Below are 22,798 nucleotides of genomic sequence, written 5' to 3'. Positions count from 1 at the left end.
ATCAGATAACGTTTTACTTAATCTAAAAAGTAATCACATTACTAATTATTTTACTTTTAAGTTACTTTCTAAATCACTTTTCTTAGAAAAGTTTTTGGTTTTCCACTCATTCAAAATGTCTATATTTCCTCATTAATTGTCGCACACACTTCAGCGGTCACAGAAACGCTAACAGAGGTACATATGAATTCATATTTAAAATGTATTACACATAGTACTTTAGCACAAGTAATTTACTTTAATTGAAATTCAGTAATTGTAATCTGATTACACAAATTTAAAATGTAATGTGTTATACATTACTTTTTTACTTAAAAAGTAATTTGATTACAGTAACAAATTGGGCTGACATTCGATTCTGCAAGCAATACAGTAATAAAGACATCACATGCAATGCACAATGTTTTACTAGTTCACAATTTTAATCAAATCTTTTTTCAAGATTCAAGATAAAGTATGTAGAGTACATGTTAAGAATGCTTAAAAAGATACAGAAATTAGAAAAAGAGACTTGTGTCTTCAGAGACACTGATGTCACAGGGATTTGGTTGTGAAGATTATTATTAGATCACAAATACTGCATTACCCCCTCTGATGTCTCTAAAATACAGATATTGCAGCATCATTATACGGTTGCTCAGTCCATTCAATGCCTGAAAGTTAAACATACATTTTATGACTGCCCTAGGTTTTAAAAAATTAATTTAATTCATAGATAGGATCAAATAGTGGCATCAAACATCAGTGGTCTTTTGTTTAAAAAAATAAAAAATGTACTTGCCATAGGGAAAAATAAGATCAGAAAGTAAAGGCACCTTTGCATGTTAAATCTAGTGTATATCTAAAGCATAAACAACAGATTAAACAAATTTACTCCAGATCAACAGACACAGAAAGTCTATGTTCATTTTAATACAGCTGTAATTCTGTAATCAATATGGAATAGTTCAATTAATGAACTAAGGCACATAGGTTTGAACATGCAGGACAATGGAATCAATTATCTTTTCTCATAAAACAATGGAACCACTTTAGTACCTTTTCTTTAAAGGTTTTGAACTTAGTGATATTGCATTCCATTGAGAACTAATTAGTATTTGTATGACCTTATTACTGTTTTATCTATTACTTTATCTAGCATACACTTGACCAATGGCAATTGCGATACACTATTAAGACATGTTTGATTCACGATCCATTTACAAATATGGACAAGTCCTCAATTTCCATTAATTCAATATCTTTCAGTCAGTCCTTTTGCTATGAATACATATGTGTGCTACTAGACAAACAAATAACCGGTCTACTTAGACCTTAATAGGCATTTAATCTGTTAGTCAGAGTCGCTGCAAGCTTTTTATACCACAACGTGAAATAGTACTTCCCTATTTCAACCACAAAGTGTAACTAATGGCACCATTTGGTGGAAAAAGGAAGTGACCACTGTTTAGAGACCTCTAAAGTTTGCATTAATTATGGGATTATTTCCTGGAATGACTTCACTTCTGTTAGGCTCAAACAAACGAACAAAAGAATGCTGGTTAAGACATGATGGAAAAATTGCACAAAGCTAATCATCACCAAGATGGCAATTAATCAGTCCTGATTGATGTTTCTTTACAGTAATAAATACTGTATGAGCTAAATCTAGTTAAGACATGGAACAAAGTTATACTAAGGAGCTAGAGTTGGACGTAAGGCAAAGTTGAGTAGAAGTAATTAAATAAGAAACTTGTTGTGCAAGTTTGACTACAATATAGTGCAGGGCTTTTTGTCCTTGAAGGGGTTTTCTGAGGCAGGTATGCCCATGAGCAGGGGGTCATATTTGGCATGATCTCCACAGTAGCGCATGAGGTCAGCTGAGGCCTTAGACACCTGGATAAGAGAAGCCAATATGTGAAAAAACTAATATGTTACAATGGTAATCTAATGATAATCTTTTAGACTAAAAAAACTCTTGTGTTTTTCTTGTGTGTAAATGCATCACAGTAATAATAATTTGAGGGATATGTGTTTAATTGTCATTAAAGATGCACTCATACATTTTTTTAAGTATGTTTAATTGGCTTACATTGGCTTACAATGACACCTAGTGGTGTGGATGCTGCATCATGCAAACACACTAGTTTTCAGTTACTAATGCCATTGTAGAAATTCAGTATTCAATATCAACATTTATTGCATAAATGAAAGTGTCCAATAACAGAGCAGTTACTGAGATTAAGTGAGTTGTATTCAGCTGGTCATGTTAGCTATGTGCAAAATATATAATTTTAGGGAGAATTGTAAGGCCAAATACGTACATACTTTACGCAAGTATGCAAATGAGAGTGCTTGGTCAACGAGCAGTCTGGTTGAACATACTTAACATGCCTTCTTGCATTACTGTGGTGGTAACAAACCGTGGTACTCAAGAGCATGATAGAGATACCTTCAAAAGTCTGTGCCATGTACTAGTTACTTGCTTTAAATCTATTGAATTTAACTTACTTGCTCAGCAATACTCACTTAAAATTTTTTGCTCTGACATGATAGTAGTTTATTCTAGACATGTAACACTAATGTCCGCTATAGCGCCCCTTGTGGCAACATTAGTAATGCGATACATCCTTGCCTTTTGTTATGAATAGCGGTCTGACACATTTTGGTAACGCAATAATACACAAATTCAAGCTTGCGTAGCTAGAAGCATCTGCGTGCACATACTTGCATAGAGTATGTTTCGGCCTTAAAGGGATAGTTCACCCAAAAATTTTAATCTACAAAAGGTCTGATTGCCATTCACTTGCACTGTATGGACCTACAGAGCTGAGATATTTTTCAAAAAATCTACATTTGTGTTCAGCAGAAGATAGTCATACGCATCTGGGATGGCATGAGGGTGAGTAAATGATGAGAGAATTTAAATTTTTGGGTTGTTGTGTTTTTGTGAGATTCACACTCTTGCTTTGGACATTGTTTGGTTGTATTTAATTCATTCACTCATATATTAGGAAAACAGAATGTACTTTACCTTTATCCTCTCAATACTGGCCTCAACTCTCAGTTGTTGTACCATCCTCCTAGCATGTACCAGGTTGTTTGAGCCTGCCATTTTAGAGGACATTTTTGAAACCATACAACTGCAACACAAAACACAAAAGATTTTACAGAATCTACAGATGTCATGCCATCCTAACACTGCAGAAAAGTTGGGAACATTGACGTTATATATCAGTTTCCAAGCATCAAAGATCAGAACATCATTGATACAGCGGGGAAGGTAGTGACAACAATGCATTGACAAACCCTACATCAGAACTTCTCAAAACACATCAAGTAAAAAAATAAATGTAAGCTCACAAAGAACAATTTCACAATAAAATTTTTATACAATACGCAAAATTATCTAAATTAGGATACGGTTTGGCAGTCTACACAATAAGAGAACATTTGCATTACATTAACATTAGCATAACATTAGCAGCGCGTCCTGCTGGATTTTTTCATCATTACAGCGAAAACAACATACAATTCTCTGTCATTTTGGGGCATACAGATAAGTGTAAGACATCATTAGAGACTATAAAGGGTCTACTTTTATTTGTGTACACTCACAATAACAACAAAACCTTGTGCTTCTGTAAAATAAAGAAAATAAAAAGGGTGAGCTGTAAGAAGTCTCAGGGTATGCGAGCATATTTCTGAAACACAACTGAAACTCCGAGAATACTTCACACACAAACATGAAACATATGTCTAAAGAAAGCTTAAAATGTCTGCTTTTAAATAAAACTTTTAAATTCTCCTGGCAGAGCACCCGATTCATACGCTAATGTGCTGAGATGATCAAATCAAATGGTAAATGCCCCCGACTGTGCCTTAAAAACAACAAGTTCTTTCATTTTTCTGCGTGTTTGAAATACAGCACGATACACAAGTGAGAAAACTCCTGGATAGTGACGAAGAGTTAACATTTTCCTCAGAAGAAGAGCGGGACTCAAATGAACGTTTGTATTTTGAACAGAGACTTGATCCAGACGAGGATACAATTTCGGACAAGTAAGTAATTTAGTTTTAATTAGTTGACATGCTATTTTATATAAAAATGTACATATTTTACTAGTGGGACTGTTTCCTGACTTGCCAGCCAGGATTCAGAGTATTGAAATTTGAAATATGTCCTAATAAGCAAGTGTAAGCAATTTAAATGTTGTTTTGGCTAAAGCAGATATTTAAATTGTATGCTGTATGATATAAATATGATATGTAATATGATATTAAAATAATATGAATGTTTAGAATATATTTTATCTAGTGTTTATAATGCCTCATTATCATCAATAAAGCTTGTGCTTGCAAATATGTGTTCAGGTTAAATTAATAAAATGCACTTTAAATATGCCCATATTAGAAAATCACCATCTTATAATGATTTCTGAAGGATCATGTGACACTGAAGACTGCAGTAATGATGCTGAAAATTCAGCTTTAATCACAAATTGCATTTTACAATATATTCAAATAGAAAATTGTTCTTTTAAATTTTAAAATGAGTTCACACAATGTTTTTACTGTATTTTGGATCAAATAAATCCAGTCTTGGTGAGCAGAAGAGACTTCTTTTAACGGTAGTGTAGGTCTAAAATTATGTAAAGTCTTTACGTAAAGAAAATATATAGTCAGATTACTTTCTTCTTTTAACTTAAAACTTGATTTTGATCATTAAGTCTCCTCATATTCATTCTCTTTCTGTCACATTCCTCATTGATAGGACCAGGTGAGGCGTCTTTTGTCTCCTCAGGTGTGAATTACAATCAATATTCATTATAGTTCACGCCTCCTCACATATGACCTTTCTAACACTAAAAGTGTCTTACAAAAGTTCAATTACTATATTGTTTTGTATGAATCAGGATGGTTTTCACATCATTTTCTAGCAAAATCTCTTGGCTACAAGATCCAGTTCTCAAAAGTCTTGTGGACAAATGTTTAGTATGTGTTATATGGCCTTAAGTCAATTACTTAAACATTTATTTTTTTTCAAAAACCATGCATAATCGTTATTTTCTCAAAAATACAAACATGTACACACATGTTCCTCACATATTATTGTAGCCCAGTTTGTGCTGAATACAGTGTAATCAGACCTTTGCCATTAATGTGTTTTTAAGCATTTGAAAAAAGCACAAATGTCAAGGCATGTCAAAACTTCTCCAGGGTCCAAAACACCCTCAGACCCCAGAGGGTTAAATATATTTTCTAGTTGTGGTTGTGTAGTAGTAGTAGTAATTTGGGCAATCACAGAGCGCCGTTGTATGTAAACAATGACTGATGGGTTCACTTCACGCCACCAACTGCTCATATTACACACAAAAATGATCTTTTGCTACCACCTGCTGGGTAACATATGTAATGTCAAAATATAAAATCAAAAATACATTTAAGAGACAATTACACTCTTAACACATATGCACTACTCTTACACTTTAGTTTAGAACGGCATGAACACAAGCGGAGTGATACACACACAGTGAAGTGTCTGAGTGCTGATGGTGTCACACCATCAGTGCTCATGGAATGTCTCTCGTCCAATCAGATTCAAAGGACCAGAACTAACTGTTTTATATTATAATATGACACAATTGGGTGTTTTATACATGTTATTCTGTTTTCTTTCTTTAGATTTGCGGACATTCTGTCATTCACTATCTTTAAAAAAAAAAATGTGTTAGCCTACTCTTACGGATCTATCCTGATAGACCAGAATCTTCTGAAATTTTGTTAGGGTTTGTTAGGCCAGTCAGACAGGACAAGATGCAATGATGTCAAGAGCTGGATCATTAAAAATCTTCCAGTAATGTATTACCTACAATCAGTTTCCAGGTTCCTGGATTTCTTGAACTTACAATAGCAGGAATCTGCATTGTGCATTACTTTGCGAATAAAGGAAAACTACCTCACACCAGCTATTGTCACTCAATAATAAAGCAAATGATAAAGTCTATGGATAATAGCAGAAGTTTATTTTCACTGACATCCGCATAGAGGAGAGGAAAAGGAAAGATCATTGCAGTGTTTTCCTCTGGTGGTGTTTCAGGTTACTAGTCCTCTTAGACAAAATAATTTTCAGAGTTCACAAGGGAGTCGCCCTATTTTCTCTCTGCTTTACCTGCCTTGAGGAAGTTTGTTGGTGGAATTATGACATGCACTGACAAAAGTGGGACTGTGTTACAGTGCTCTCCATAGAAAAGTTACATAATTACAAATGCCTTTTCAGAATATCATGACCTCAACTGACAACGGACAGACTGCAGGGATGCAAGTGTCCAATTTAAGTTTAGTTATCTCAAAAAGCAAACACTGATTCAAACAGCTGGCCATCACAGTACAGAATACACATGCCCAATATACTGTAACTATATATATTTGGCCGATACACAGTTTTATGACACCATCAGTTAGGTTTAGGTGTCGGGTTTAGGTTAGGGTTGTCTGTTTTGTTGACCTCACATTTGCTTTCATCACACTATCAGTTAGGTTTAGATGTAGAATTTAGGGTAGGGACTTTGGTTTTGTTCATTTTAAAATAGAAAAAAAATGTCCTCTCACATTTGCTTTTTATGACACTATTGGTTAGGTTTTTGTTTAAGATCTAGTTTAGGAAGGAAGGTTTTATTCATTTAAAACTCCATTGAGCATTAACCTTAAAAACCTCATCTTTTTGGGAGAACAGTAATCCTTAAATGCATGGGAATTTCACCAAACACTCTTACATATTTGGGTCTTTAGAGACCAAGCAAATATATTGATCAAAAATGGATCTACAAAAAGCCCAGATAGTGTAAAATGTTACAAATATTTTCAAGACAATTAGAAAATAATAAAAATTATATTTTTATGTTTTATTTTTCATATATCAAAGATATAATACAACAAATCAATACAAATCTAGAACAGCATTCGTTATTTTCACACTGAAATTTCAAAAGACACAACTGGCTGTCAAACACATATTGAGCTACACAACACATAATCTACACATAAGATACACAATAAAAAAAATAAATAGATATACTGTGATAGTAAACTTATATTGATATGAAATAATCATAAAAATATCATTTGTTACAAAACAAATCAACACTATTACATACTAATGGTCTCTAATGACCCTAATCACTTTTTGTGGCTTTTCTTGTGCATTACACTATTTATAAGAGATAGATTGTGGAAAACTAAAAAAAAGTGTGGGCACAACTCATTACAAAAATGGATGAGGTACAGGTGGTGAAATGAGGTCCAGGGTCTCTAAAGACACGAGGTATGCGTTTAAGGATTAAACTCGCTTTTAGTGCCCTTCAAAGCACATTTCACCTTGAAACTGCAGTGATACGTGTAATGAATCACGTAATATCAATTTGCAAAAATGGTGCCACAGTCACATCATTTTCATGAGATCAGGCTACAGAATTCAATTACTGTTAGTTAATAATGTTAATGTGAGTAAATGTAAATGTGTTTTTTCTTTCAGGGTTTTGTTTTTAACTGAGACTAGAGAGGGCATATATACGTTATTCTATATGCCCTCTCCAGACCACACATCCTCCGTCCATTGATAGCATGTTTTTTCCTGTGGATGTGCGCTCGCTGCATAGAACTAAGGGGTCATTCATGGGGAAATCACTGTACTTGCGGGGCTCCGCTGTGTTTTAATGCTGTTGACGGGGTGCACGTCATCCATCCATCCAGCTATCAAATAGTGGGTCCCTGTCTATCGATTTACTTTGTTAGTACACATTACTAGTCTTGTGGTGAAAAATTAATCTGTGCAAGCTAATCCACAGAAGAAAAAAAATTGTCTTCGTAATGTTCCATCAAAAGCTGAAATTTGCTTCGCCTCTGGAATGACATTACTTATCTGATGATGTCAGTTTGACGGCTTGGGCAGAACATTCTCTAACCACTCCCCTCTAACCGCCAATCTGCATTGAGCTTTGACAAAGAGTAAAAAGACGCATAACAAACAGAGATGGCGAGGAGGTCCGTTTTAGTTTGTGGCTCTACCAAAACCCTTTTATCAATCCCCCAAATACCCTGGTTGCGGGCCCAATGGCTAGATTATGTTTGCATTTCGAAGAAGGAGGGACATCAGAGAGGTTGCGGTTGTGTTCGAGGCATTTCTCATTTAATATTCCTCACTCGGAAATATGTCACGATACCGTATAGTTGGTCGCAACCTCCGTTACATACAGACTTAAAAATGTCCTTAGTAAATCTTGCTCTTAACTGTTCTGTGTATTGGTTTTAAGCAAAAACTCCTTGCAGGGAGTTCTTTGGATATCTCCTAGTAGTGAGATAAAAATCTTTGTGAATACAGGCTCTGATTTTCACCTGGCAAACGATAAAGTCCAACAGACATACATGTGAACTCAAGTAAGATTGCTTACGTTGAAGAAGGGACCATTGTAGAGGCGAGTTTCGTATGGGCTAGCATGGACAAAATAATTTATTTCTCCAAATAGCTATTTATGGAATTTAATAAGTTGGGAGCAATCTCCGAGGCATTTCCCATTGCTTTGTCTTGTAATGAGTGTAATGAGCATGACAGGGTAGGGTCATCTACTATGATGTCTAAATAAAACACTAGAACTCAATGGCTAAATATAGTAACAGAAGATACAAAGTACATTTTGATACTGGATTCCATCATTTACAGTACACAATGACAGAATTTCACAACCACACCAGATTTTTATAGAGGACCATCACCACAGATAAGAGTCTCTCTGTGTGTCTCAACAGGAAAAAGGTGATGATCACATTGTTTTTGCAGAGGGGGGTATGTTGTGTGTATGAGATGGTACACTTGTAGAGAGAGTACAAAACTTCTCCCTCTCTGAGTGGTGCTCTATAAGCCCTGAGGTCACCAACAGGTCACTTCCCATGTTAGTATAACAGATGTTATCAGCTCTTGCCAACTACTCATTTAGTTGCGTGCTCTCATGGTGACAGCAGCATGCCCTGAAGAACTGGTCTAAGTATTGCAACTCACTCTCGCTCAGCATGTATTGCTGTGACTGCACAGCACTTTGGAATAGTGAACTTGTACTTAACTATCAAGATTTCACACTGTGAAAATACATTTTATCGTAACCAACTGGCAGGCTGGGAGATATAGACAACTGTCCAAATACCCCCCAACCATTTATTTAGGGCCTTTATGTAGTAATTATGTAGGTCAGAGTTCACTTCTTGGGAAAGCAGTATATTAACACCCAGAGACAAGTTCTATGGAAACAACTTTGGAAACCACTTTACATTTCATTGTGCATGCAGCTTTTCAACAAACAGAGGTATTGATCAAGAGTTATTCTACAGAATGCATCAACATCTTTTTATCCGATATGAATATGTGTCAATGCAAATCATAACTACACTTCAGAATAACACAGTATTCTGAAAGGGTGTTACACATTGCATGAACATGTAGTAAAACATAATTCGGTTTGAGAGAGCACTGAAAACTGAGAAATAGAATGATCACCACAACTCATACAATGAAAGTCAATAGTGACTGCCTTTCATTCTGCCTACTTTTGTGTTCCACAGGATAAAGGAAGTTGTACGGTATGGAACAACATAAGGGTGAGTACATGATTACAGAATCTTCATTTTTGGATGAACTCTCTCTTTAATGCAAAGAACCATCTCTTTTATGTTAAATAAATGATTCCAAAATAATTGTGGATTTTATATAAAAGCCCTCAACCATTAAATTAAGCATTGGATCACCATCAATAAGGCCAGTTTGCCACAGCAATTTAACGCTGAACTTTGCAGCACACAGTATGAAGTAAAAAGGTGATGTCATGCACTTGCCCAGCCATCATGGCCGAGTTAAACATAGCCACTGTGCAGGGACACCATGCAGATGGGAATCTGTGAACAAGTCCACAAAAAAGAGCCAAGCCATACTGAATGACATAGGGCCAGGGCTACAATAATGGGCTATTATCAGCCATGCCTAGGGCCTAAACAAACACCTGCACTAGGAGATAATGTCTCCTGTATGTCAGCATGCGTGTGGCCTTATAACCAGGAGCTGTGTGTCGAGGTTTCACCCTTTGGAGAACAAATGTCTTTGTCGTGAGGGGAAAACTGGTGGAGAGGTAGTGCTCAAATGTTAAGCAAAATTCTGAAACAGTTTGAGGCAAATGAATTGTATTTTTGTGTTTTTAGTCAGACAGAGAGAGGATGCAGCTGTGGACAAGAGTTTGAGCGTATCTAATGGCATGATGCCAGATATGCTGGTGCAACAGAGATGCAATAAAACTCACAACTACTGTGTTCTCTCCCTGCCACCCCCCACTAAATGCCCCCATTCATTTCCACCAGCTGAGTAATGCACAACTATTCAACTCCGAACAACAAACTCACTCCAACAGTCCTCTGTATTTAGACTACAGCTCTAAAACAAAGCAGTCTTTATTAAAACCCCAGGCATGGGGAGCTTGACCGTGTATGAGTAAATCAGATTATAGATCGCTATCCAAGGCCAAATGGTCTATGCTCGGCTCCTCCAAGTTAATATGCTGGTGGGTTCAATAACTGGGAAAACACAGTAATGTCACAGAGAAGTGACTGGGAGGGTCTTTGTACCCTTATATTGAGAGAGTTTGTGTATGGGAAAGCGAGACATGAAAACAAACAGAAATGTAGGATGGGAGTGTAATGAGGTTCAAGGAATGAGGACGCATGATACGGCGATTCCAACTCAAGAATGTCACTTTTTATTAACAAAACAAATCACGTTTGCTTAAAAGCGCAATGGTAAATCTTCAGGTCAAAAACTCAAAAGTTGAAACATGGCAGTGGCCAACACACAAGCAGCTTCTCAGCTGGGCTCTCTCTCTCCAAAGCCGCTGTCTCCTCTCCTTAAAAGCCTTAAATTTAGACGCCGCATTCACTTTTCTATAATCCACACAAAACCGGCCCGACCAGTCACTCTTAGGGACTAAGACCACCAGACAGACCCAGTCAATGTGGGATTTTTCTATTACCCCCATATTAAGCATTGCCCTAAATTCCTCCTGCATTACCTTTTTTTTGTGTTCGGGTAAACGGTAGGGATGACTCTGCAGCGAGCGCACATCCTCAGGAAAAAACATGCTATCAATGGACGGAGGATGTGTGGTTTCGATATGGTGAACACATCGGAGAATTGTCCTTGCAACCTGGCAACCTCCGCGATTTGGGATGGTGAGAGTTGGTCTCCACAGGTGACCGGGTGACTAGATCAGTGATTTTTATATTCACCTCCGGACCGTGCTCCTCCCTCTGGAGGTTGAGGTGGTAAATCTGATGTGCTCCACCTCTATCCATAAATTGAACATCATCTTTCCCAACTCACAGTGTGACCTCAAAGGGCTCTTGCCACTTTGCGAGTAAATTAGAGCTTGATGTGTGTAGTAATACAAGGACTTTATCTCCCTGTGTAAATTCCCATAACCACGCCCCCATTATACAGGTGGAATTGACGTTCTTGAGTCTGTAGCAAATTCTCCTGTGATAGCTGCCCCAATGTGTGGCGTTTTGCTCTCAGGTACATTTTTGTTTTTGCTGTTAGTAAGTTCCTTCTCCCAATTTTCCCTCATGATGTCCGAGCATCTTCCACCACAAAAGAACAAATCATATTTTCCAGGGTTTGATTAAACTGTTCGACCAAGCCGTCTATTTGTGGGTGGTACATGCTTGTCCGAATCTATTTAATGTCCAATCATTCATATAACTCGCATAGTGTATTTGACATGAAAGTAGTTCCTTGATCATTGAGAATTTCCTTTGTAATCCCTACTCGGGAGATGATTCTGAAGAGCCAAGGCTTCCCCCTCCCTTCCGTCATGCTGACACAGAGCTGACACAGATGGTCCCAGCTCTGCCTCCCCAGCCAGCGAATCACAAACTTAAGACACTTTGGTACAGGAACCATCCGCAAATAATCTCCCCATTAACGATTAAAATGCTGGCCAATTCGTACCCAAAATCAGCGGATGGTGAGACAAGGACTAACCACTGCCTCAACTTTATATTTTTGCCCCTGAAATTGAATAGCCACGGCACTAAGGGATATTCATAAGGGATATTCGAGCAGCCAGTTGATGAACTGTTCCAACTCCACCAAGTCGAAAATTCCCTCGGCGTTGGGGCTCTCCGCTACCAACCACCTCCGGCAGGCATCCCCGAGCTGCTGGGCAAAAGCAACTGGGTGGCCGAATTTCCCATAGGTCAGTGCCCGGAAGCACTGACAATGTTGATCAGGGTTTTGGCCAACCCGCTGTAAGATGGCCGGCCCGCTTCAGATCCGGGTACTCAAGTGGGTTAGCCACTGGCAGTTGTTGGGTCACAAGCTGAGCCTCCCCCAACAAAAGCAGCAGCAGGCAGACTGCCCACTGCTTCTGTGGCCAGCCCCACCCCGCAGAAGCAAGCTCAAACAGCTCAAAGGCTTTGGGGTTGTCCTGGGGAGCCATCTTGGCCAGGGTGATCTGAGGTGGGGGTCCCGTGGCCAGCATCACTGCTGGAGTACTATGCAGCAGCAAGCTCTAGAACACCGGCAGGTCCTCTGCCTGGGCTTGCAGGAGCACCCCAAAACGTTGCTACTGAACCACTCAAAGCACCAGGAGGGCCTGGTGTTGAGTCTGGTGGATACCAGTGAGGTTTTTGATGATGTCCGCCAACTGCGAGGACACATGATGACGTATCTCCCTCAATCCCAGGTTTTGGCACCAGTGTAAATAGGTTAAAGGAATGAATAAGCGGGAGACGGCAATTCAAACTCAAAGCAATTTCACTTTTATTAACTAAACCAACATGTTCGCTTAAAAGTGCAATGGTGAAGCTTTAGGTCAATAACTCAAAAGTTAAAACATGGTAGTGGCCAACACACAAGCAGATTCTCAACTGGGTTCTCTCTCTCCACTGCCGCTGTCTCTTCTCTTTAAAAGCCCCAATCACTCCGCACTGAAACACAAGACGGGTGTTAAGCACAGGTGAAAATCATTCACCACCCATCTCCCCTGCTTCACTCTCCACTACACTGTGCTCCGCCTTCACAAAGAGAAAGCAAAAAATTGCAAAAAGCAGAAAGCTAAAGATAACTTCACTAAAAGACATTTGGGGGGGGGAATCAGAAATGTGAAACCAATTAATTTAAAGAGATGAGGGGACACATGCCTACATTTAAAGATCCATCCATCCATCTTCAACCGCTTATCCAAAGTCGGGTCACGGGGCAGCTGCTCCAGCAGGGGGCCCCAAACTTCCCTATCCCGAGCCACATTAACCAGCTCTGACTGGGGGACCCCGAGGCGTTCCCAGGCCAGTGTGGAGATGTAATCTCTCCACCTAGTCCTGGGTCTTCCCCGAGGCCTCCTCCCAGCTGGACGTGCCTGAAACACCTCCCTAGGGAGGCGGCTCTACTCCGAGCTCCTCACGGATGACTGAGCTCCTCACCCTATCTCTAAGGGAGAAGCCCGCCACCCTTCTGAGGAAGCCCATTTCGGCCGCTTGTACTCGTGACCTAGTTCTTTCGGTCATGACCCAACCTTCATGACCATAGGTGAGGGTAGGAACAAAAATAGACCGGTAGATCGAGAGCTTTGCCTTTCGGCTCTTTTCGTGACAACGGTGCGATAGAGCGGGTGCAATACCGCCCCCGCTGCCCCGATTCCCTTGCCAACCTCCCGCTCCATTGTCCCCTCACTTGTGAACAAGACCCCGAAGACCCCGAGAGCTGAAGGTCACGGACCGATGATGACATGAAGATAACATCATCTGCAAAAAGCAGCGATGAGATCCCCAGCCCACCGAACACCTTCCCCACCCCGACTACGCCTCGATATCCTGTCCATGAATATCACAAACAGGATTGGTGACAAAGCACAGCCTTGGCGGAGACCAACCCCCACATGGAATGAACTCGACTTCGTGCCGAGGACCCGGACACAGCGCTCGTTTTGGACGTACAGGGATTGGATCGCCCTAAGAAGGGACCCCCCACCCTGTACTCCCGCAGCACCTCCCACAGACCGGATGGGCATACTCCCAGGCCCCCTCCAGGATCCTTGCGAGAGTAAAGATCTGGTCCGTCATTCCACGGCCAGGACGAAAACCGCATTGTTCCTCTTCAATCCGAGGTACGACAATCGGCCGAACCCTCCTCTCCAGCACCTTGGAGTAAACTTTACCAGGGAGGCTGAGAAGTGTGATACCCCTGTAGTTGGCACACACTCTCTGATCCCCCTTTTTGAAGAGGGGAACCACCACCCCGTTCTGCCACTCCTTAAGCACTGTCCCAGATTTCCATGCAATGTTGAAGAGGCGTGTCATCCATGACACCCCCTCCACATCCAAAGCTTTCAGCATTTCTGGTCGGATCTCATCAATCCCCGGGGCTTTGCCACTGCGGAGTTGTTTGACTACCTCAGTGACCTCCCCCAGGGAAATAGAAACTGATCCCCCATCAGCCTCCGGCTCTGCCTCTACCATAGAGGGCGTGTTGGGATTTAGGAGTTCTTCAAAGTGTTCCTTCCACCTCCCAATAACCTCCTCAGTTGAGGTCAACAGCATCCCATCTTTGCTGTATATCCAAAAATGATAATTCTCTCATAATTTACTCACATTCATGCCATCCCAGATGTGTATGACTTTCTTTCTTCTGCTGAACACTAACAAATATTTTTAGATCTTAGCTCTGTAGGTACATTCAATGCAATTGAATGGTGACAAGACCTTTCAAGCTCAAAAAATTATTTAAAGGCCACATAAAACTAATCCATAAGACTCCAGTCTTATGGATTAGATCACGAAATCTACATGCAAGACTTCAGAAGCTATATGAAATATGTAGGTGAGAAAAATATAATTTTTTAAGTCCTTTTTACTATAAATCATACATTTTTAGTAAAAAGGATTGAAATATTGATCTATTTCTCATGGTTAGGCTCTACACGGGGGCTCCAAATTGGAGATAAAACATGAGCTCCCCCACCCTTGTAGCCTCACTGGACTGTCTGCGTGTCTAGAAAAACTGGGCCGCGTGCAGACAGTCAAACACACTCTGCGCTATGCAAAAGACATAGTGTCACATGGACAACTGAAGTCTACTTTTTACATAAGCATCCTTTTTGGAGCTTGCAAGTATTGGACCCCTTTGACTTGCCTAAAAGGAAAAACATTTTAACCCTAGGCCTTTTAAAGCTGGAGTCTGGCTTGTTTAGAGGTTTGTTTAACTCCTAGAAAGCACCACCAATAATGCTAGTCACAACAGTGGTTTCCCATGTCTCTGCAGATGGCCACACAGTGTAGCTTACAGGAGAGGGTTGTGTGAGTAATGTAAAACATTTTCATGAAGAATGAGAGAAGACATGGGTATGAGGAGACATCAATGTACCACACAGAGCAGCTTAGCAACAAAGAAAGAGATATGTAGGAGATACAGTCTATTTTTTCCATACACTTGCATGAACACTTCACAATTTCACAAATACACAGCCTAGTGACAAGCATACCAACATCCACAGAAAAGTGTTAAGAACTTCAGAATGAGAAAACATCTATAGACTACGAATTATCTGAAAGCAGAAAATGCATGCTTTTAAAGGAAAACCTAAAGAGCTTGCCCTGCATGCACACATTGGAGGAAATTCCACACAAGAACGCCACCACATTTTCTGCATGCCACATGATCAGATGTGTCACCAGGGGATCAAAGATCTGTTCCATGAACTTATCAGCACATGACCCACATTATATATTTTACTGCTATGGGTCACATTGGCCTCATAGCATTTTCAGTAATATAATAAAATCTGAAAATGCTATGGAGGAGATTGCATCAGGTATGGGCATAGAGCCACCTATAATTTGGAAATAACCACTGCGTGACAGGGTTTCATAATTAAACTGATTTACACTGCATGTAGTGCATCATCAGGAGGTGACAGGTGAACACTGAAAAACACATTCATCAGCAAGTACACAGATTACAACTTCCCACCCCTTAAAAGACAATAGATCAGAACTAGATTTTTACATTTACTGAAGAAAATGTGAAAGGTGGTTGCCTGTGCAAACCCTAACGCAACATCTCTAGGGTATTCTGAGTGGTTGAAAGAGTGTGGCTAAGTGGTTTTTTATTGACCCACTCTCAAGTCTCTATAATATTCTGGTTCCTAAATATTACTTGAGTTCGTCCTTCAAGTCTGTAAGAAGTTTTTGCCCATTTTATTGTCCACCAGACAAATTTTGTAGGTCAAATCATGAAACGTAACAGCACACATCTCCTCAACAAGCCACATGACTTGAGGTGATCAATTAATGGCCGTAGGGCACAATATTCAGGACGGGTTACATGCTTAAGTTTAATTAAACTGTCTCAAAGGCATGTTGTTTAGTTAACAATACAATAGATCTGCTTGCCAAAAGAGAGTACTTGGAAAAGGTAGTGACAGGGATATGCTTTGTCTGTGTACACTAGAATTTATAAAAAGGATATGACCCTGACATGATTTGAACACACAACCTTCTGATCTGCAGTCAGACATGCCACTGTTGCGCCATGAGACCACAGCAATGTTATGCCTGATAAAGGATGATACAAACTGGCCCATAACCTACACTTGTCTACTTTTGTCCTTGACTTTGTCTACTCACTTGTAACCAGAGCATGTGACAGGGGGAGGGGCTAACACACAATAAAGAGACTTCAGAGAAACTCCTTTTACACTCAGTGAGGGGAAAAAGAAAGTAGCAGTGTTTCTAAAGTGAAAATGAATGGGCTGGAACATAGTACCCAAAATTTCCATGAAGGGGCATGACAGTAAAACAACCAATGGAATATGCTGCGTGATTCTTTGGGGAAACCCATTTGTTTTATGTTCTGTTGCAATATAACTGGGGGACAGAAGGCAAAAAGCCCCATAAAGTCTTTTTACTCTAGTGTGCACTGAAAGAGTTCCCCTAAACACAAAAAAACATGAAAGATCGTCATTACATTCTTCGGTGAGGATCAACAAGTAGTTAGAATTCTCAGCTGTCCTACTAAACAAGGTAGTCCTGGTACATGCAAAACTGCTTTGTTGCAGGAAGGTATAAGATTCCTTTATTATTGAGGTATTTGACATGTCATCGACATGCTGCTTCCAGAAGTTCAAGTTCCCCGATATCAACCCCATTCAGACAAATTACTGACAAGCGGCATCTCCCATTAGATATTTTTTTCATCTATTTAAGCGAATGTGAATTTAAGCATGTTGTGCGAGCAACCTCTGAATCACCATTGGGAACCCGGAAGTAATCATGTTCACATAAATTCAACCTCAGAAATGCAGTGATTCAGGTTTCGGGAAGTGCAAACCAATATCAGCAGCAAAACTTCTGACTTTATGTTGCCGAATTCAAAGTGTGATTAGTCTTTCTTGCACAAGGTGTGCAAACCCTTGAGATCTACAGATTCTTATCCTATGGGCTAGGGTACTTTTGTTTTGCATGCAAAAACAAAATGGCAACTGTGCCATTAGATGTCATGCACAGTTGAGCACTTTAGCATTTCAAAGTATACTCTTGACCGTGAGCCTGTATGGACGTGTTCAATGCATGCATGCTACAACTGCTTTGTGATACTTCTTTGAGCAGTCAAAGTCAGGCGCATGCACAGATGACACATACTGTGTTGATTTTTTAATTTACATCACACGATCAGTGCACGATGTAGCGGCACACAGAAAACCAGAGTATCATTTTGGCCTTAATATGAGAACACAGGGCATTCCCAGGAAGAAACTGATATTCTTGTCAATAATAGTTTTTCCCTTTACAACCTTCCTGGTTATCAAATCCCCTTGAATCCAAAAGCAAGAATTGCTTCCTTCCTAACATGAAGTCTAAATAAGAGCTGGGCTGACAAACTAAAAAGAGAAATTGAGATGGTTGTCTAGACACAGAGAGCACTAGTGTGACTCTGTGTCACCTGTACGCTCCATTCTCCTCAAAAAGAAAACCCAAGGACAAAACACTTTGGGGCCCTATGGCCATGCTGGGTGTGAGCTTCTCCCACACATAATCTCCCTCACAAACCTCCCTTCACAAGCATCTTCTACAGTCCCCCCAAAACCCATCCTCAGATCTTTGAGGAAGCTTCCCAAACTTCTCATACAATCACTGCTTTGCCCTTTCCGGACAGTAAACATTCCCTTATACCCATAAAGACCTTTGTTGAGAAGTTTGTCCTTACAAATAGTCTCACCCACCTGAGGCCTTCTCACTGCAATGGAGACTTTCTCAGTTTACAGAATGAGACACCGCATTGGGTCAATGTCTTCCATTCATCACTTGCCAGAAGGGAACCACTTCCTTGATCCTTGCCCATTCCTGTTCTCAAGGGAAACCATACTCTACCTACCTGCTCAGGGGAATATGTCAAAAGCGAGACATCTGTCAAAAAAATGTAAGTTATGTCCAAGTAAGTACAGGGAAGGTAGCTGTGGAGATGAAGGCATAGTCGAGCGTTCGTCTGGGAAGAAAAGCTTTATGAAGCTTTAGAGTTACGCATTGAAGCGAATGCATTATTTTGTAAATAAAAGTGACATTCCTTTGAACCTGTAACAGTTGCCTTTTACATATTACATGATCATGCCAGGAAAGACATGCCTAAACTTCAGTTCCTTAATAGAAAGTATGGAATACCTCCCATGGAAAATTGAGCAATCTATTACCTGCATAATCTCACTTGTTGTGCTGCTGTGGATAAGAGCGTCTATTAATTCCCTTAAATGTAAGACAAACCATTCCAATAGTGTTATGCTACAAATTAAATATAAATGAAGACTGTCACTACCAAATAAAGCAGCAACTCAAAAGGTATACAACCAGTTAATGTAACAGAAGGTCTCTAAGATACATTTATGGTAACACCTTGCCCTATTGATTTTTGTCTTTTAAAATGAAGTCACACTATTTCCAAAGATGTTCAACAGTAGTAGTTAATTAACAGATATAAAGCCACAGAGAGTCAGCTGTGCTTGGTGAATGTCCACATTTCTCTGCATTAATCAGTATTGGCTGAGTGTTGGTGTCAGACATCAGGAAGATAGAGACAAATGCAAACTTAGCCCAACTGGTCTTGGTTAAGGTTAATAAGGGGCATATCATTCTGACCATCTGTCAGTGTGAATAAGTGTTTATGCTATGTCTCACTATAGGTCTGACCCCAACCAAACTGCAATGAAAAAATGTCAAAAGGCAGTATTTTTAAAGGAAGACCTCACTGGACTTAATATCCAAATAATCAAGAGCCAAGAAAAAAAGTGTGATCCACTCACTCCACCTCTTGGAGAGAAATGGTAGTGCAGGTTGCCAAAACGATATCTTTTAACTTTATTTTTTATACTCTTTTAATAAAATGTGAACATCAATATAGATCACTGGGGTAATTATAAAGATTGAATTATCCCCCAAATTATCTTTGTCAATACTATAATAATGCTTATACTATGCCTTTAAAAATACCACAAAATGTTCATTACAGAAATAAAAGTATATCCTAATCCACTATGGTGATACAATACCAGTAGATGGCATTCCAGTACGTGGAGTATTAGGCTTATTAAAATTACACAAATGTGGCATGGTATGTTTCTTTCTTTAAATCACCAGCAGAAGTAGAAATGAAAACATAATGCTGCTTTATACTAAAGAGATTTTTCATTCAGATATTACAAATTTTAATATCAGATCCTTATTTACAGACCAGTTCTAAATGGTATGCTTGGTTTTTGAGACGGAAATGCAAATGCCTTTTAGCAAAGTAAGCACAAGGCGGTTTTAATCAGGGTGATATTATAAATCCATTTTGTGATGTCATCTTGGTGGACATACAGGTTGTGTCCACTCTATTCACACTAATCTCATGCTCACTAGTTCACCAATCATATGCACAGTATATCATACTTACTACACAATGCAAACAGTAACCTGCATTAGAAACAAAAATTATCAACGAACAGATCAAGCAAACCCAAAAAGAAACACGAAGAAGGTTGCCTATAGGCAGAGTTAATGGTAATTTGTAGCTGCTCAGGTAAGGGGCTCCCTATACCTTTCATTTCGGTTAGGAGCTCCCACTCCTTTTTGGAGCAATGCCTGCAGCTTTATCCTTCTCAAATGTTTGAAGAAAATAGAATTAAATCTACAATGCCAACAGGGCAAAAGTTTTTATTAAAAGTGCCCCTCTCAGACTTCCCGCTAATTAGAGAAGGATGTAGCTGCAGACAGAGCTCCAAAAGGGGGTGGTAGCTCCAAAATGCCAGCAATGAAATAGGGAGCCCTTAACCTAACCCTTTCTCTAACCTTAACCATGAGTGAAAGTGACGCCCACTGTTGGAGTTGGTGCAACCCCCTTTTAGAGTAATCCCACCCTTTTTTGGAGATTCCACCCCCATTTGGAGATCTCCGGCCTGCAGCTACACCTTGGTTAATATGCAAGATCACAACTTGACAATAAACATAATAATTTATATCTTTCCTTATTTGGTTCACCATTGTATTGAGATATAAGAGAAGAAATGTGGTGACAGATATAAGGTGGTGAGATAAAGCAGCTCCTAAACTGACTTCTGAGGAAACCAAAATGATGCAACACTTAGTTTCTCAATCAAATTTAAAAAGGGTATGACCTATTGCATCAATTCTGAACACTGGCTGCAACTTACAATGCCATTTGATGACACCCAACTTCACCAATATCCAATGTAATTATAGTCTTATAATATATAATCTAATTGGAATAGTGAATATATTGGACATCATCACCAAAAGCCTAAATCACATCACAACATATAAATACTAAATCTTAAACTGTGATTGTTGCATCAGGCTTATTGAATGTGTCATAGCATGTTGCTAAGCAATGCTTTTTACATTTCCTTGTGTAGTGGGAAAACACTAGTGTCTGCAAATTTTGAAAGAGTTCAAGTCTTCGGTCCTACGTTTCAAAGCTGGTTGGTCTAGAGGAGCAGTATGTCATTGTTTTTTGACAGCTTTGAGCATCTAAAATGCAAGTGACAGCCTTTTGCTGGTGGGGTCATGCACAAACTGCATTTTTGTGATGTAAATGTATTTTCCTAAACCAGCCCACCATTGATGATTCCTGTCTGTGTGTACTGATGTTAGAGATCTTAAACTCTGTGGCACAAAAAGATGGCATTGTTTAAATCTCAGACATTTCATAAGATGGAGGTTTGATTTCGGCAGAGTTCTATCTCCAGTCACATCCTCTGACTATCAGACAGAACGTAAACACAGGACAGATTTGAATAGCACTGTGGGTAATCACTGCAAAGATAACGCACACCACAAACTGACAGGGAAGGAATGGTTAATGTTTCAATTTTCACCTCTAAACAAAACTGATAAGGTTATTTTAATTGTGTTAACTGTATACTTGTGTGGGAATTCTCTGACATACTTATAGGGCCATGTGTCATCTTCCAAACATGATCAGACTAGATACAAAGACAACAAGTCAGGATGTGGCTACTGAACAGGCAATATCAGACTAGAAACACATCATGGCATCAGAGCAGTGGTGGATAGACTCAAGGACTCGGGAAGGTCTTTGTGTTTAATCATAATGCAAGGCTGATATTTGTATTAATGAAAGGCTTGCTCGCTGTGTTTAAATGTTAACTAATGTGTATTCATGCGTGCAAACCCCTTTTAGAGGGGCAAACTAGGGGTTTCGTAGTTTATGGACATGTTTGGGCTCTGAGTTTCATAGCCGGTATTCCATTTGGAGCTCTTTTTATGATAACACTGTCTTGGAAGAAGGAAATTAAATCATCTTGTCTCTACTTGTAGTTTGATGTAAGGCATTTCGTAGAAACACTTCAAATGCTTTCTGGTACTTAAACAGTTGCTGTATCTTCATCTAAAAATGACTATATTTTCTCAAATTGGATTAATTTAGGCCTACTGTAAGAATGATTCAAACACTGGAATTTCCCTCGCATACCGGGTGTACTATCATCAAAGGTAGATTCTAGGCATGGATTTAAATTGTGAATGTTAGAACGTGCATTTGAAAGCACATATTGATTTACTGTAGTTTGGAAGAGTCATTTAACATTTCCCTGAGTCATAGTTTGTAAATTGACATAACTCCCCCTTTCAAGGATTACGAGTCGACAACATTCAACTCTAAAATAAGATGTACAGCCGCGACATATAACCTTATTTATGTGAAAGAAAAGAGTAAGTTAAACCCGTAAAGTACATCTGCCGTCGGCAAATGACTCTTACCTTTAAAAAATCTCGAACTGTGATCTCTTGAGATAAATCAGTGAAGAAAAGGCAAAATACGTCCCGAATTGGTTTCACTTCAACTTCAAACGGTCATTGTGGGAAATTGTCAAGAAAAAATAGAACTCATTACTGTTTGAAAGTTATTTGCATTCTTTATCGCAATTGTAATGTATTCTTTCTACTTTGTGAATGACACCGTTTGTAGCACTTCCACCTACGCTAACCAATCACAGGCGGCTCACAGTATGACGACACAATCGACCTTTCGCAGCCACCGAACTGTGGAGAGAGACGCCGCAGACTGTTTTTCACCTTGGCAAGCAGTGTTCACACTTTAAATCTTCCAAATCTCAAGGGTTGTCTTGTGGTGTCTTGTTGGCTTTTTACAGTGACATAATCAAATTTACACAGAATGTGCTAATTACTTCCCTGCAACTATGTGATTTTCAAAAAGAATAAA

General features: G+C 39.4%; 1 protein-coding gene across 1 annotated transcript; it reads right to left on the bottom strand.

Annotated features, from left to right (window-relative positions):
• Window positions 1–403: 403 nt before the first annotated feature.
• Window positions 404–22,551, bottom strand: LOC127649223 (guanine nucleotide-binding protein G(I)/G(S)/G(O) subunit gamma-12-like). Its single transcript, XM_052134229.1, has 3 exons — window positions 22,336–22,551; window positions 3,014–3,122; window positions 404–1,875 (listed from the first exon to the last, which is right to left on the bottom strand). Exons 2-3 carry the CDS (start codon window positions 3,116–3,118, stop codon window positions 1,750–1,752), a joined length of 231 nt encoding a protein of 76 aa, XP_051990189.1. The 5' UTR covers window positions 3,119–3,122; window positions 22,336–22,551; the 3' UTR covers window positions 404–1,749.
• Between the last annotated feature and the right edge of the window lie 247 nt (window positions 22,552–22,798).

This window comes from Xyrauchen texanus, chromosome 9, assembly GCF_025860055.1.
Source record: "Xyrauchen texanus isolate HMW12.3.18 chromosome 9, RBS_HiC_50CHRs, whole genome shotgun sequence".
Lineage (NCBI taxonomy): Eukaryota > Metazoa > Chordata > Actinopteri > Cypriniformes > Catostomidae > Xyrauchen > Xyrauchen texanus.
The sequence above is the reverse complement of the archived record's forward strand: the minus strand, read 5'-3'. Positions and strand labels throughout refer to the sequence as shown.

What these genes read in the sequence shown, in the direction of transcription:
- LOC127649223 (XM_052134229.1), bottom strand. Translation starts at nt 3,118, where the DNA reads ATGGTTTCAAAAATGTCCTCTAAAATGGCAGGCTCAAACAACCTGGTA. An exon ending in CCAGTATTGAGAGGATAAAG is followed by an intron (nt 1,876 to 3,013) that starts GTAAAGTACATT and finishes TCTCTTATCCAG; the next exon opens with GTGTCTAAGGCCTCAGCTGA.